At 37.5% G+C, this 11,967-nt stretch overlaps 1 protein-coding gene across 1 annotated transcript; it reads right to left on the bottom strand.

Moving 5' to 3' along the window:
• Nucleotides 1–71: 71 nt before the first annotated feature.
• lamc2 (laminin, gamma 2) lies at nucleotides 72–11,354 on the bottom strand. Its single transcript, XM_058765453.1, has 22 exons — nucleotides 11,126–11,354; nucleotides 9,130–9,306; nucleotides 8,772–8,895; nucleotides 8,544–8,686; nucleotides 8,325–8,456; nucleotides 8,049–8,238; nucleotides 7,719–7,831; nucleotides 7,397–7,612; nucleotides 7,132–7,308; nucleotides 6,593–6,826; nucleotides 6,127–6,263; nucleotides 5,270–5,426; nucleotides 4,981–5,186; nucleotides 4,720–4,799; nucleotides 3,398–3,535; nucleotides 3,143–3,287; nucleotides 2,852–3,001; nucleotides 2,555–2,669; nucleotides 1,581–1,777; nucleotides 1,204–1,362; nucleotides 1,012–1,111; nucleotides 72–493 (listed from the first exon to the last, which is right to left on the bottom strand). The coding sequence occupies exons 1-22, from the start codon at nucleotides 11,319–11,321 to the stop codon at nucleotides 240–242; spliced, it is 3,540 nt and encodes a 1,179-aa protein (XP_058621436.1). The 5' UTR covers nucleotides 11,322–11,354; the 3' UTR covers nucleotides 72–239.
• Between the last annotated feature and the right edge of the window lie 613 nt (nucleotides 11,355–11,967).

Genomic DNA, 11,967 nt, shown 5'->3' with positions numbered 1-11,967 from the left:
GAAATATCTTTGGCACTCATGCAAAACAGAAATATCATTTACCTCATTTCATACTTCACAGTAATAATTTTCGAAATTAGAAAAACAAATGAAACTGAAAAAATAAATACTAAAAAATTCTCACACAGTACAAAATCATGTTATGACAATAAACTCTCTTTAGTTAAAAAGTAGTGCCAATAAGTTCATAGATTAAACTATGTAACATTGTGATTTGGCCCTGCAGTAACCCAAAGCCATTACGCCCTTTCAATAGGTGGTATGTTGTAACAGCCATTGGGAATGCTTTTACGGATCTCCTCTAAGTTGGCAATGTCAGCCAGGATGGTGTCAATGTCATTGATCATGCCTGCAATGGTGGCTCTCTGCTGGGCTTCCTTCTCCTCCAGCTCCCTGAGTCTGGGCCTCAGCTCCTTCTCCACGCGGCTGCGGCTTTTCGCGACGGTGTCCTCTAGCTCAGCCAGTCGTGTGTCGTCAATTTCCCCAGAAGTTCCTGGAAAACAGTATTACAGTCACGGTGAATCCTTGCTCATCACTGGGATAAAAAATTGGATTTGAAAATAGATTTAGCAAGAAATAATATTTTAGTTCTGCCTCCGACATGCCATTATCAAAGATTCTCTGACAAAGTGTTACTACAAAATGTATTTTATCTTACTAAAATAAACTATTAAAATAGTTTTTGTTAATTGAAATAAAGCTAAACTAATATATAAACAAAAGAGAAAAAACTTTAACAAAAATGAAAAACGCTGCCTTGTCTGAAAGTCGAAGTACTAAAATGACTAAAACTGAAGTAAAAATAAATTAAATTAAAATAAATTAAAGCTAAATATAAAATTAACAAAAGATGCTAAAAATGACAAAAGCACGTAACAAAATTACTAAAACAAACTGAATAAAATGAAAGCTAAACATAACACACTGAACAAAAGCTAAGTCAAAATATTAATACTATAATATCATATAAATTGCTTGTGTTGCATGTAGTGAATCATTGTTATAACTCACCTAGTGAGCTCATAATATCAGTGATTGTCTTTAAAGTATCACTAACAGCATCCCTAGCATTCTTTGCATTTTGAAGTGCCCCAGTGGATTCCGTGACAGCCTGATTTAATAACAAAGAAAATAAAATTTAGCATACATCTCCACATTTACATGTAATTTCTCAAAGAGTTTTATGTAAGCAGACATTCTTACATTTTTTGCTTGGGTTATCTGTGCTTTTGCCTTGTTTTTCTCTTCATTCAGTTTGTCTCTAGTTACAGAAGCCCCTTTCTTCAGTCCATCCACATCCTTTTTCAATTTAGTGGCAGCTTCCAAAATATCCAAAGAGGGCGGAAGAGCAGCTGACATTCCCTGTGGAGACACATACAAGCACCCTGTGAGCACATTCAAAATTTTCTGTACACGACTCAAATAGACCCACTCAACTCGGGTCATTTAGTAAAGCTAGTGACAGATTTTGTGAGAAACTGAACTGGTCTCTCTGTGAAATCAACGTAATAATGGCAATGGCACAAATACTGTTTTTACAAAATAAAATGGGTAAGCACAAAGGTAACAGGTCGCCATACCTCCAGTTTGGTTGCAGTGCTTGTAAGAGTGTCGATAGTATCCTGAGCATCTCTGTAGTGAGTAGACATTGCATCCAGAATGTCCTGAGTCTTCATGTTGTCAACTATGGCCTTCTGGATGGTGGCATTGATGGCAGGAAGTTTTCTAATAGCGGCATCTGCCAGATCCTTATTCCCACTGATCTGGTCATCAAATCCTGAGTAAAGACACAATAGAGAAATGCATATTTTTTAAAAAGGGTTAAGGTTGATTGTGTTTAAATAATGACAACATTATCTTTAGATATATACACTACTGCTCAAGTTCAGGTAGGTAAGATTTTTTTTAATTAATACTTTTGTTCGGAAAGGATACATTAAAATGATCAAAAGTAACAGTAAAGACATTTATTATGATACAAAAATTCTATTTTCTATTTCTAATCACTTCTTCATGACAAAATCCTGAAAAATGTATCATGGTTTCCATAAAAATATTAAGTGGCACATGTATTTTTAACACTGATTATGAAAAATCATGTGACACTAAAGACTGGAGCAATGGCTAGTAAAAACGTAGCATCGTCATAACAGAAATAAATGTAAAATACATTAAAATAGAACACAGTTATTGTAAAAATAAGAGGGACTGCCGATGAAATGATATCTAGCTAATTCTGGGGCAGTCATAGACTGTCCATTGTGTCTGTTAAATAAATGAAAATTTAAATAAAAAAATATATATTTTACAATATTCTTGTTTTACTGTATGGATGTGGATGCACTCAGGTCGCCATACATCCACAACAAATGAAACTTTAAATAAAAATAAAAAATATTTTACAATATTCCTGTTTTACTGTATTTTTAATAAAATAAATGCAGCCTTGGTGAGCATAAGAGACAAATATTAAAAACTTTTGACTGACAAACTCTTCAACTGTAGTGCATACATAACATTTAATAGCTTGTAGAAGTCTAGTGTTCATCCGTACCTTTGAGCGTCTCTAGTGTCTTATCCAGACTATCCTTGTTGTTGGCAAAGATTTCCAAAGATTTATTTTTAACTGCTTCAGCTGCATTTGCCCTGGCAAGAAGTTTGTCTTGAACCTTAAATAAAGCAAAAACAATGGTTAATTTTCCCGTTGACCCAGGAACAACCATGAAAGGTCATTGTTTGCACAGAGATGCATAAACCTTGTTGCAAATTCTTGGTTGACTATATTGTTCTTTGTAATTATCGGTTTGAACATCTACTCTATCAGGAATGTTTAACAGAGGATCAGGTTTACCTGTTGGAAACTCTTGGCCTTGTTTAACAGATCAGCTGTCTCTTTCTGCTCATTGAGCATATTCTGCTGAAAGTCCTGATACTGTGATAAATTCCCCTCTACCATACCCTTCAGACCATCGAACTTGGAAACCACACCAGCAATGTCCTTCTGCAGAAACAGAAAGATAATAGTACACATAGACATTTTGTGGAAGTGAATGGGGGGTTCGAACGAAGACTTGCATCTCCTGTATTCCCCTATTTTTACTTAAACTCTTCTAAACATAAATATTTAATTCAGATTGACTACCTTCAGGGGCTTTGGAAGTTTCTTCTCCAGGTCAGATAACTGTTTGAGAGTGTTCTGAGCCACTCCACTCTCCTTTCCTGCTGCATCAGTAATTTGAACAGCCTTCCTATCCATGTCAAGCACTTTAGTTACATCTGCTTCATACCTGAAAACAACATCATTAGAAAGTAAGGTCACAGACTTAGTCTCTGCACGATGAAGGTAAATACTTCGACCATCTGGTTTAACAGTGCTTCTAATACCAAAGCAACTTACTGTTTTTTGAGGTTCCTGAGCTCATCTTTGACATTATTTTCTCGGCTGATGACACCACGGATGAGGTCTAGGGCTTTCTCAGATTCTGCTAGAGAAGTGGCTGCAATGGTCTCCACTGTCACTGCCTCACCTTGGTGCCTGGCAAGAAAACACCCTTCAGTCAGTCTTTTTTTTTCAGTTAGTCAAATCATGCATAGTTAATATGTGACCCTGGACCACAAAACCAGTCTTAAGTCGCTGGGGTATATTTGTAGCAATAGCCAAAAATACACTGTATGGGTCAAAATTATCGATTTTCCTTTTATGCCAAACTCATTGGGATATTAAGCAAAGATCATGTTCCATGAAGATATTTTGTAAACTTCCTACCATAAATATATCAAAACTTAATTTTTGATTAGTAATAATATGCATTGCTAAGGACTTCATTTGGACAACTTTAAAGGTGATTTTCTCAGTATTTAGATTTTTTTGCACCCTCAGATTTTCAAATAGTTGTATCTCGACCAAATATTGTCAGATCGTAACAAACCATACATCAATGGAAAGCGTATTTATTCAGCTTTCAGATGCTGTATAAATCTCAATTTCAAAAAATTGACACTTAAGACTGGTTTTGTCCAGGGTCACATATAGCAAATCCAATCAAATTCGAGACTTTAATAAATGCAATAATTTCCAGTGTTTGATTTATGACTTTTAATTACACTGTACATTATTGTTGCTCCTCTATGCTCCACCTTTCTGAAACGCGCAGATTTTAACAAAGTCCTCAAAACAAACAAAGTCCTCCGTAAAATGCGCTGCACACACTCAGATATTTGCATTGTACTGTTCTGGAACAGTGTTGTAAATATAACTTAACTACTGATTTTTAGTTGTGTACTCATTGGGAAGGCCAAACAAAGTACTTTCGCTTTCACAAAGAAACACACAGCGTCTCCACAACATGGCGGCGGCAGCAACAATACTACAGCGAGAATAAAAGTTATGCCTTCTTTCATTGCGTGTACGTTTGGGCGGTGTTATGCAAATCTTCCCACACCGTGACGAAGACATGTGGGGGCGTGTTTGAATGAGCCGTTTTAGGAAGGCATGGCAGAGTCTTAACTTTTATAAAGAATATCTCTTTGGGTTCGAGACTTTAATCTTTGCAACCTTACAGATCTTATATATGCACAAACAGCTTGTAACACTCCAAATGACCCCTTTAATGCTTTTGCTGGCTAAGCAACTGCCTTATTAGTGCACATGCAGTTACAGATCACAGCATGTTGTGTTGTTTCACTGTTTATGGCATTTGAGAATAACACATGACTTACTGCTCAGCAAGATCAGCAGCTCTCTCAACCAAATCAGACAAGGTGTCAGCACCTGGCACAGCATCACCTGAGGGAAACTCCTGAAATAGACATGCAGGGAATGAGGGAAATGCTGAGAATTTTCAAAACAATGATTATACTTTTATTAACCCTCTATGTGATAGTTAGGTGGTATCACCTCTAAACACTGAAAACCTAAAGCTAAAAAACACCCATATTAATATAACAACACCTATATAACTATAATAATGAAATACTCACAGCCTGTTGGATGTCCCGTTTGGCCTGTTGCAGTTTTAACCTGATCTCACTGATGAGTTTCCGGATTTCTGAAACTTCTGTTCTGTACTGCTGATCCTTGTTTCTGATCCCATCCACTGTTGTCAACAAAGCCTCCATTTTTCTGTCCTCTCTCAGCTGGGATCGGCTAATGCTCGCCAGTTTATCTTGAAGCTGTTTCTCCGTATCTATTTGGTAAAAAAAAAAGCCAGTCTTAAATAAACTAGCTAAACACAATGAATTAAACAAGATAAATAAAGGATTTCCATACTTGTGAGTTCATTTGCTCTAAATTCCAGGTTTTGCACCATGACCTCTGCGGCCCTAATAGTCCGTTCCAATTGAGCATCGTTGACTGGAGCATCATCACCTCCAATTCCTTTAAATAAATCCTCCATTTCTTGCAGCTGTCTTGCATAAACCTCAATCTGATAAAAAAAAAAAAAAAACACAATATTTGTCATTTATTTAACATCAACATTTGTTCATATACAGTATCTCTACTTTAACAGGTGTGCAGGGACTGGATCCAACACTACAGCAAATGCCATGATTTAATCATTTTTAACCTTGAGTGAACAGGCTTTTTTTTTTTCTTGTTATACAGATTTGGTAAATGCACTAGAGTTAACAGCAGTCAGATTCTGTGCGTGCTGGTCCCTGGAAAAACAGCACATTTTAATTCCACCCACACAGGCAGTGTTCAAGATCAGCGCCAAAGCAACATACCGTTATATCACTCTCCAGATAATAAACAATCATCAAATCCATTTTTCCAAAGCTCATTTTTTTCTTTCACACAGCGTAGAGTGTAAAGTGCTTATTTTGACATGATATTAAATGATCATTATTTTCGCATGGTTAAATCCAACACTCATACACATATTTTATATTAGATTTATATATATTAGATTTTAAAATATATTACCATAGAAGTTATTTTAATCAAAATATCACTGTTTTTAATGTATTTCATAAAATTCAATAATTGAAGACTTGGTGAACATAAGAGACTTCATTCAAATGTTTTTCATACATACATTTCATGTATATTACGCCTCATATCATATAAATATTTTCATTCGTTTGTATTTCTTTATTTTTGCTTTGAGTTCTGCAAAGTCTCACCTTGTTCTTGACTGGGTTAAAGCAGGAAGGACATGTTGATTTGTCACACTTGAGTCCATCGTGACCTTCCTTACACTTGCACTGTCCTTTATCATTGCATGAATTTGACACAGAACCCAGTCGGTTGCAGTTACAAGCTACAGGGAGAAAAGAGCAAAACTGAGGTGACTTTCACTATTATGGATTTTGCATTTCACTTCTTTAGCAACATTATATTCCAACACATTCTCACTCCCAACTTCGTCAGGACCCTTTGGCGTCACTTTTTGATGCACAGGGTACCCCTTCAGCATAATTTTTCGACGTGCAGTGTCCTCCATTTCTTTAAATAAGTATAAACCCAAAGGAGGACCCTGCACGAAAAATTACGCCAAGGGTTCCTGACCAAATGTAAATATGTGACGAGTTGGGAGTGAGAACATGTTGTATATTCACGCTGGTGACAGTTATAGTTATTTTTTCATACCCTGACATGGCTCTGTGGGGTAATTGTGGTAGTATCCATCTTCACAGTTCTCACACTTGGGGCCGGTGCTGTGATCCAAGCACTTCCGACACTCCCCTGTCCGGCGGTCACAGTTGCCGACAGCGTTCTGGTCCATATGGCCATAACATTGGCAAAGCTGGCACTGTTTGGGAGGGCCATACTCTCCCAGAGGATCTCCATAAAAACCGTCATCACAGATTTCACAACGAGAGCCTAAAAAAAATGTTATTAGTATCCATTATGATTAACAGCACAATAATGTAGTCTACACTCAAACAGAAATAAGATTCACAGTTATTTTATACTTCCATTTAAATTGCAACTAATGTTCTACTAATGTTTTGACTTTTATAATCCTACTTTTATAGAACTTTTTGAGATTTTACAAATCGACAGAGCCAATTATTTTATTATGCATGTACATTGTACATAATAACAGACTTTTCAATTTTGGGTGCACGATCCCTTTAAGAGCATCTGCGTCATGTTTCCTTGTTCTTTTACTCTGTGTTCCTCACCTGTAGTCCCCCGGGGACAACGCGCACACATCACCTCCTGAGTTCCTGGAATAACATAGCAAGCCTCTCCCTCGGGACAAGGACACTTCTGGCAGGAGTTGGACTGTTGGCGGTTTACATAATAACCTTTAGGGCACATCTGCAGATTTGGTATCTCATCAGCTGAGTAACAGCCTCCTGTAAACACAACAAATCCACATTTCTCAGCTCAGACTTTTCTTCATAACTAAAACACCAACATGCATTAAATGCTGAAATAACAAACCTGTTTCTGGATCACATGTTCCACCCTGACAGGAGCAGGGATCACAAGGGCTTTGGGAGCCTTGGCCAGGGAAACGTCTCCTGTATCCAGTGGCACAGCGTTCACAAAACAGTCCATCATAACCAGCAGGACATCTGCACTTTTCTACCCAGGTGGCAGGGGTGCCGGGACCCAGTTTAGCTGACACCAGAGACACATCATCCAGATAGCCACGTCCTGTTGTGAAAGCAGATATACAATTCTTTTATTCTGTTTTATGTTATGTGTGCACTTGTTTCCAACAATGCAGCTCAGTGACAGAGTGGAGAGATTAAACACTCACCATTTTCACCGAATGTTCCTCTGATTTTAATGGCTGTAAGGTTGCTCAGAAGTGTTTGAAATTCTTTGGATGAGAGCTGAGGTCTCCATTTGCTGCCAGACTGTTCGTCCAGTCTATGAAGTATGATATCCATTAGAATATTTATTATCAGACTCAGTCATTTATCACATTTGTATATAAACAGAACAATCAAAATCAGAACACCCATATACAGTACCATGTATCCCTAAAAAATTCATAGACTTAAACAGAAGCCGGAACGAGGGCAAGGTAAGCACCACTTACATTTCTTTAGAAAAGGCAAAGATCTAGTTATTAAAAATGACTCACTTGAATGTGTAGGTGACTTTCTTGCCACAGGGAACCACAGTCCTCAAGTCTCCTAGCGAAGCAGACACCTTAAGACCTGCTCCTTCTAGGACAACATCAGCGATGGAAGGACGACGGACACCTCTGTCCAGACGCAGAGAGAAGCTGAGCGTCTGACCGTAGCTCAATGCCTGATTCCCCAGGTAGGATGCTACAGAACACAGAAGCACAGGAGTCAAGGAAATGTCAATACATCACTGATTGTAATGAAAGTAATAAAAAATGTCATCAACATACCTGGAGCAAACAGATAAACAGGAAGGATCTCCTTAGAGATAACCTCAAGGTCTTTGTGAGTTGGAGACCACCTGAATTGCACTTGAGAAGGGTTCACGCCTTGAGCAGTGGCAGCTCGCCAGCCCTCAGGTTCTGTGAGACGAGAGAAACATTTGATTTAAATCAACAACTAAAACCAAATGTGATTTGCTAAAATCAGAGATTACACACCAAGCTCACCATTTTCAAAAGTTGAAGTGATGTTGTGAATGGAAAATCCCTCAGCTGAGGAGCACACACTTGAATGGCCATTGCAAAAGCAGGGCAGGCACTCCTCTGTATTATACGTGAGACGGCCGTTGTTACGTGACCGACAGATTAGCCTGCATAAGAAGAACATTGATTGAACCGACTAATCCTGCATATTGGTTAAATCCCAGTTAGAGATGTAAGGCTCACTGTTCTCACCTCAAAGGTTCACATCCATTGGCAGTGACTGGAGAGTCATCACGACAGCGGTCACATTTGTCTCCATAAACTCCTTGTTTACAGCTACACTGTCCCTCATTGTTGCACCCTGGTCCTTGAGAACCTGAATAGAACAAAGTATATGCATTTTGTACATCTTTACTATATAGAGTGGACCCACAAATATTTGAAAACTCTTAAAAACGGACAAACTTATTGTCACATTTGTATATAAACAATTATTTTCCTGTATGACTTGGAACATAAAAGGAAAGTAAATGCATTTTTATTTTTTGTAAGAACTCTCTTCTAGTAAAAAAAAAAAAAAATGACACTTGGTCTTAAAGTAGCAACTCACCTGCAGTGTTGCAGTTGCATGGCACACAGTTGTCTCCTGCCCTCTGGTGGTAGTATCCTTCCTTACAGTTTTCACAGTGCCGCCCTTCAGTGTTTCCCTGGCAGTTTAAACAGTAGAGTCCCAGGTGATCTTCTCTGCAGTACCGTGCCTTACCATGACATGCACAGGTAGAGGAGGCTGCAAGACAACATGCCAAGATGGGTTACTTGGTGTCAATAATTTTTCCCTATTCAAAGCAGGCACCTACAAAGACGTTCTGTGATTAATGAATGTGCTGAATAAGTAGACATTTTACAGTCTTTGAGAAGATAGTATCAAAGTTAACTGGCGCCAGTCAAGTTTTTATTGGTATTGCTGTGAGCATGGGAAAGTAACATCTAAAGACCATCTTATACCTATAAAAACAAACAATTTCCACAAATGCAGAAAATTACACCCCACCCTAAGGTATATTCACTCACTCTCCAGGATATTATACAGGCAATTACTCGAAGCCACAAACCATAAGCTATCGGAGAATACAATAACAAAACCATACATGTCTGAGGATCAACAAGTATCTGAAAGACACTCCGGACATCCAGGGGTGGACAACTTTTAAAAGGGAAGCAGAAATACCCTCAGCTGTGTAAACACTTTAGATCATGTAGGATTACTTGCAATAAAACAACGTAGTCCATGTTCAGCCAGGCCTACAGTGTGTTGAGCACACAGACAATAATGGATGTTGGATAATAGACTGGCTTTGTGGGTAGGACAAGCTCACTCTTGTAAGTAATTTATCGCAAAGCAAAGGTATAATGAGGTAATGTAAAGTCAGCATGAACCAAACCTCATCTGCTCAGAACAGACATACCATTCCTCCTAATGGGGCAACATCAGGGTCCTTCACAGGTGAGCAACACAGGCAGGCAGCAACAACAGCCTCTCAATGAGAGACAAAACTACCCAGCTGTTAGACAACAGTCATCCCTACAGGGCTCCAGGACATTTTTTTTTTTTTTTCACACAGACTGTGATGTTGTGTTCCAGTTTCGATAAGTTTTGTATTTTCTTTTTAAAAGTTTTTTATATGTCCTTTTTTTATTATTATTGTACATTACAGCAATACTTTGTGATATATTACCTCGTCTAAAAAAGCTGCCTCAAGGGTGTAAGGGAGTGACTCTGAACATGATATCTTTTTCTTTTCTAACTGCCAAAATCAATCCCTCTGATTTTTTTCCACTTTTAGAAAGTCGTGAAAAATATCGCTATCGTAAATTTGAATCTTTTGCTATTAGAGCAAATGCAAAACGCAAAAATCATATTTGCTGTAATGTTAATCTCCTAACGTTAATCACCACTAACGTTATAGAGATTTACCCAAACACGACGACTGAGATCCCTCCAAATGTGAAGAGGGTCAACAACAATCTAGTTTGTGGACAATTATGGGGCCGTTCTCACATGATGTTTTTTTTTTTGCCTTTTAAAACGCTAAATTCTGCTATTATCAAAGGGAAAATAAATGAGCTTCCTTTTAAGGCGTCCTAAAGGCATGCCCAAGACGCCGAAAAAGCAGAACGCGGTGCAACTGTATCGAATGTTTACGAAGAAATAAGATACATTTAAATGGTCCTCTAACAAATACTTTTTTGGGGGGGATACAAAATAACAATAAATAAATATTTCAGTTAGTATTAAGTCATAAAAATGATCTGACTGGATGTATGAGTCGATAACTAACTCACTGTCATTATAATCTACAGTAAATACAGATAAAATGGGCTTTCTGTTCACTTATAGTGTTTCTTTAAAATACGATGCCAAATGGATTAACACCTCAATACCAAACCATTTTGCAAGCTGCCTATAAGTTAAATAAAAGCCATGCTCACACATCACTCAAGATTTTAGCAAGACAGCAAATTAGTACTACTTAACGTACCACGTTATCAACAACACACTATCATAATGTCAAAAATGAATTAATAGGCAGGCAGACTTCACTTACATCGGACTGTTCCGTGAACTGGAGACCAGATGCAAACTGCGCAAAGAAAGATCCAACTGATCTTCATTTTCCACATGCAAGAAACAAGTTTCAGTGCCGCGTTCTCTGTTTTATATTGTCTGGTGGATATTAAGGATACCGTCGGTCCGTTAGTCCTCAGCGCGATGAGACTGACAGCTGATCCCTGCGCGCGCATTTAAAAACTTCCCACCTGACAAGCGCGGGCACGTCAAGCCCCGTGTCTCAACTGTTCATTTACTCATAAGTGATTCACACAGCATATGTGCCTGATAGGAAATGTATCATGCCAGTCCTCTCATAAAGACGTGTTTGATTAAATGCCTTTAACCACAGCACCAGAACAATTAAACCCATTGTTCATCAATGCTTCAGATTATTTGGATCTGAGTGTGCACTATGATATTAAAAGTAGGATATTAATGCTCGAGGATGTATGTGATAGATATTTGATAGTATGTGATAGTAATAGATCCATAGTAGGCCTACTCTTATTAATAAAATGATACACAAAATAACAGGCAGAAGAAGATACAAATTAGATAAACCAATTTTAAAAATGTAGCCTATTATTTAAATCCATGTCCATGTATTTAAAAAAAAAAAAGAAAGAAAAAAAAATCATAATCTAAAATAAAAACTTATTTAATTACTATAAAATGTCAAGTATAAAGTACTAAAACATTTAAATATGTGTGCATAAACAAAATATTAAAAATGTAATTTATATTTATATTAGCCTACATTATATATTACAAGGCATTTTTATTTAAACACAGCTGCTGATGACCAAAGTGCTGTACAATCTAAAATGTAAATCAATC

Source organism: Onychostoma macrolepis, chromosome 02, assembly GCF_012432095.1.
Source record: "Onychostoma macrolepis isolate SWU-2019 chromosome 02, ASM1243209v1, whole genome shotgun sequence".
Classification (NCBI taxonomy): domain Eukaryota; kingdom Metazoa; phylum Chordata; class Actinopteri; order Cypriniformes; family Cyprinidae; genus Onychostoma; species Onychostoma macrolepis.
This window is presented reverse-complemented; position numbering and strand designations above follow the sequence as displayed.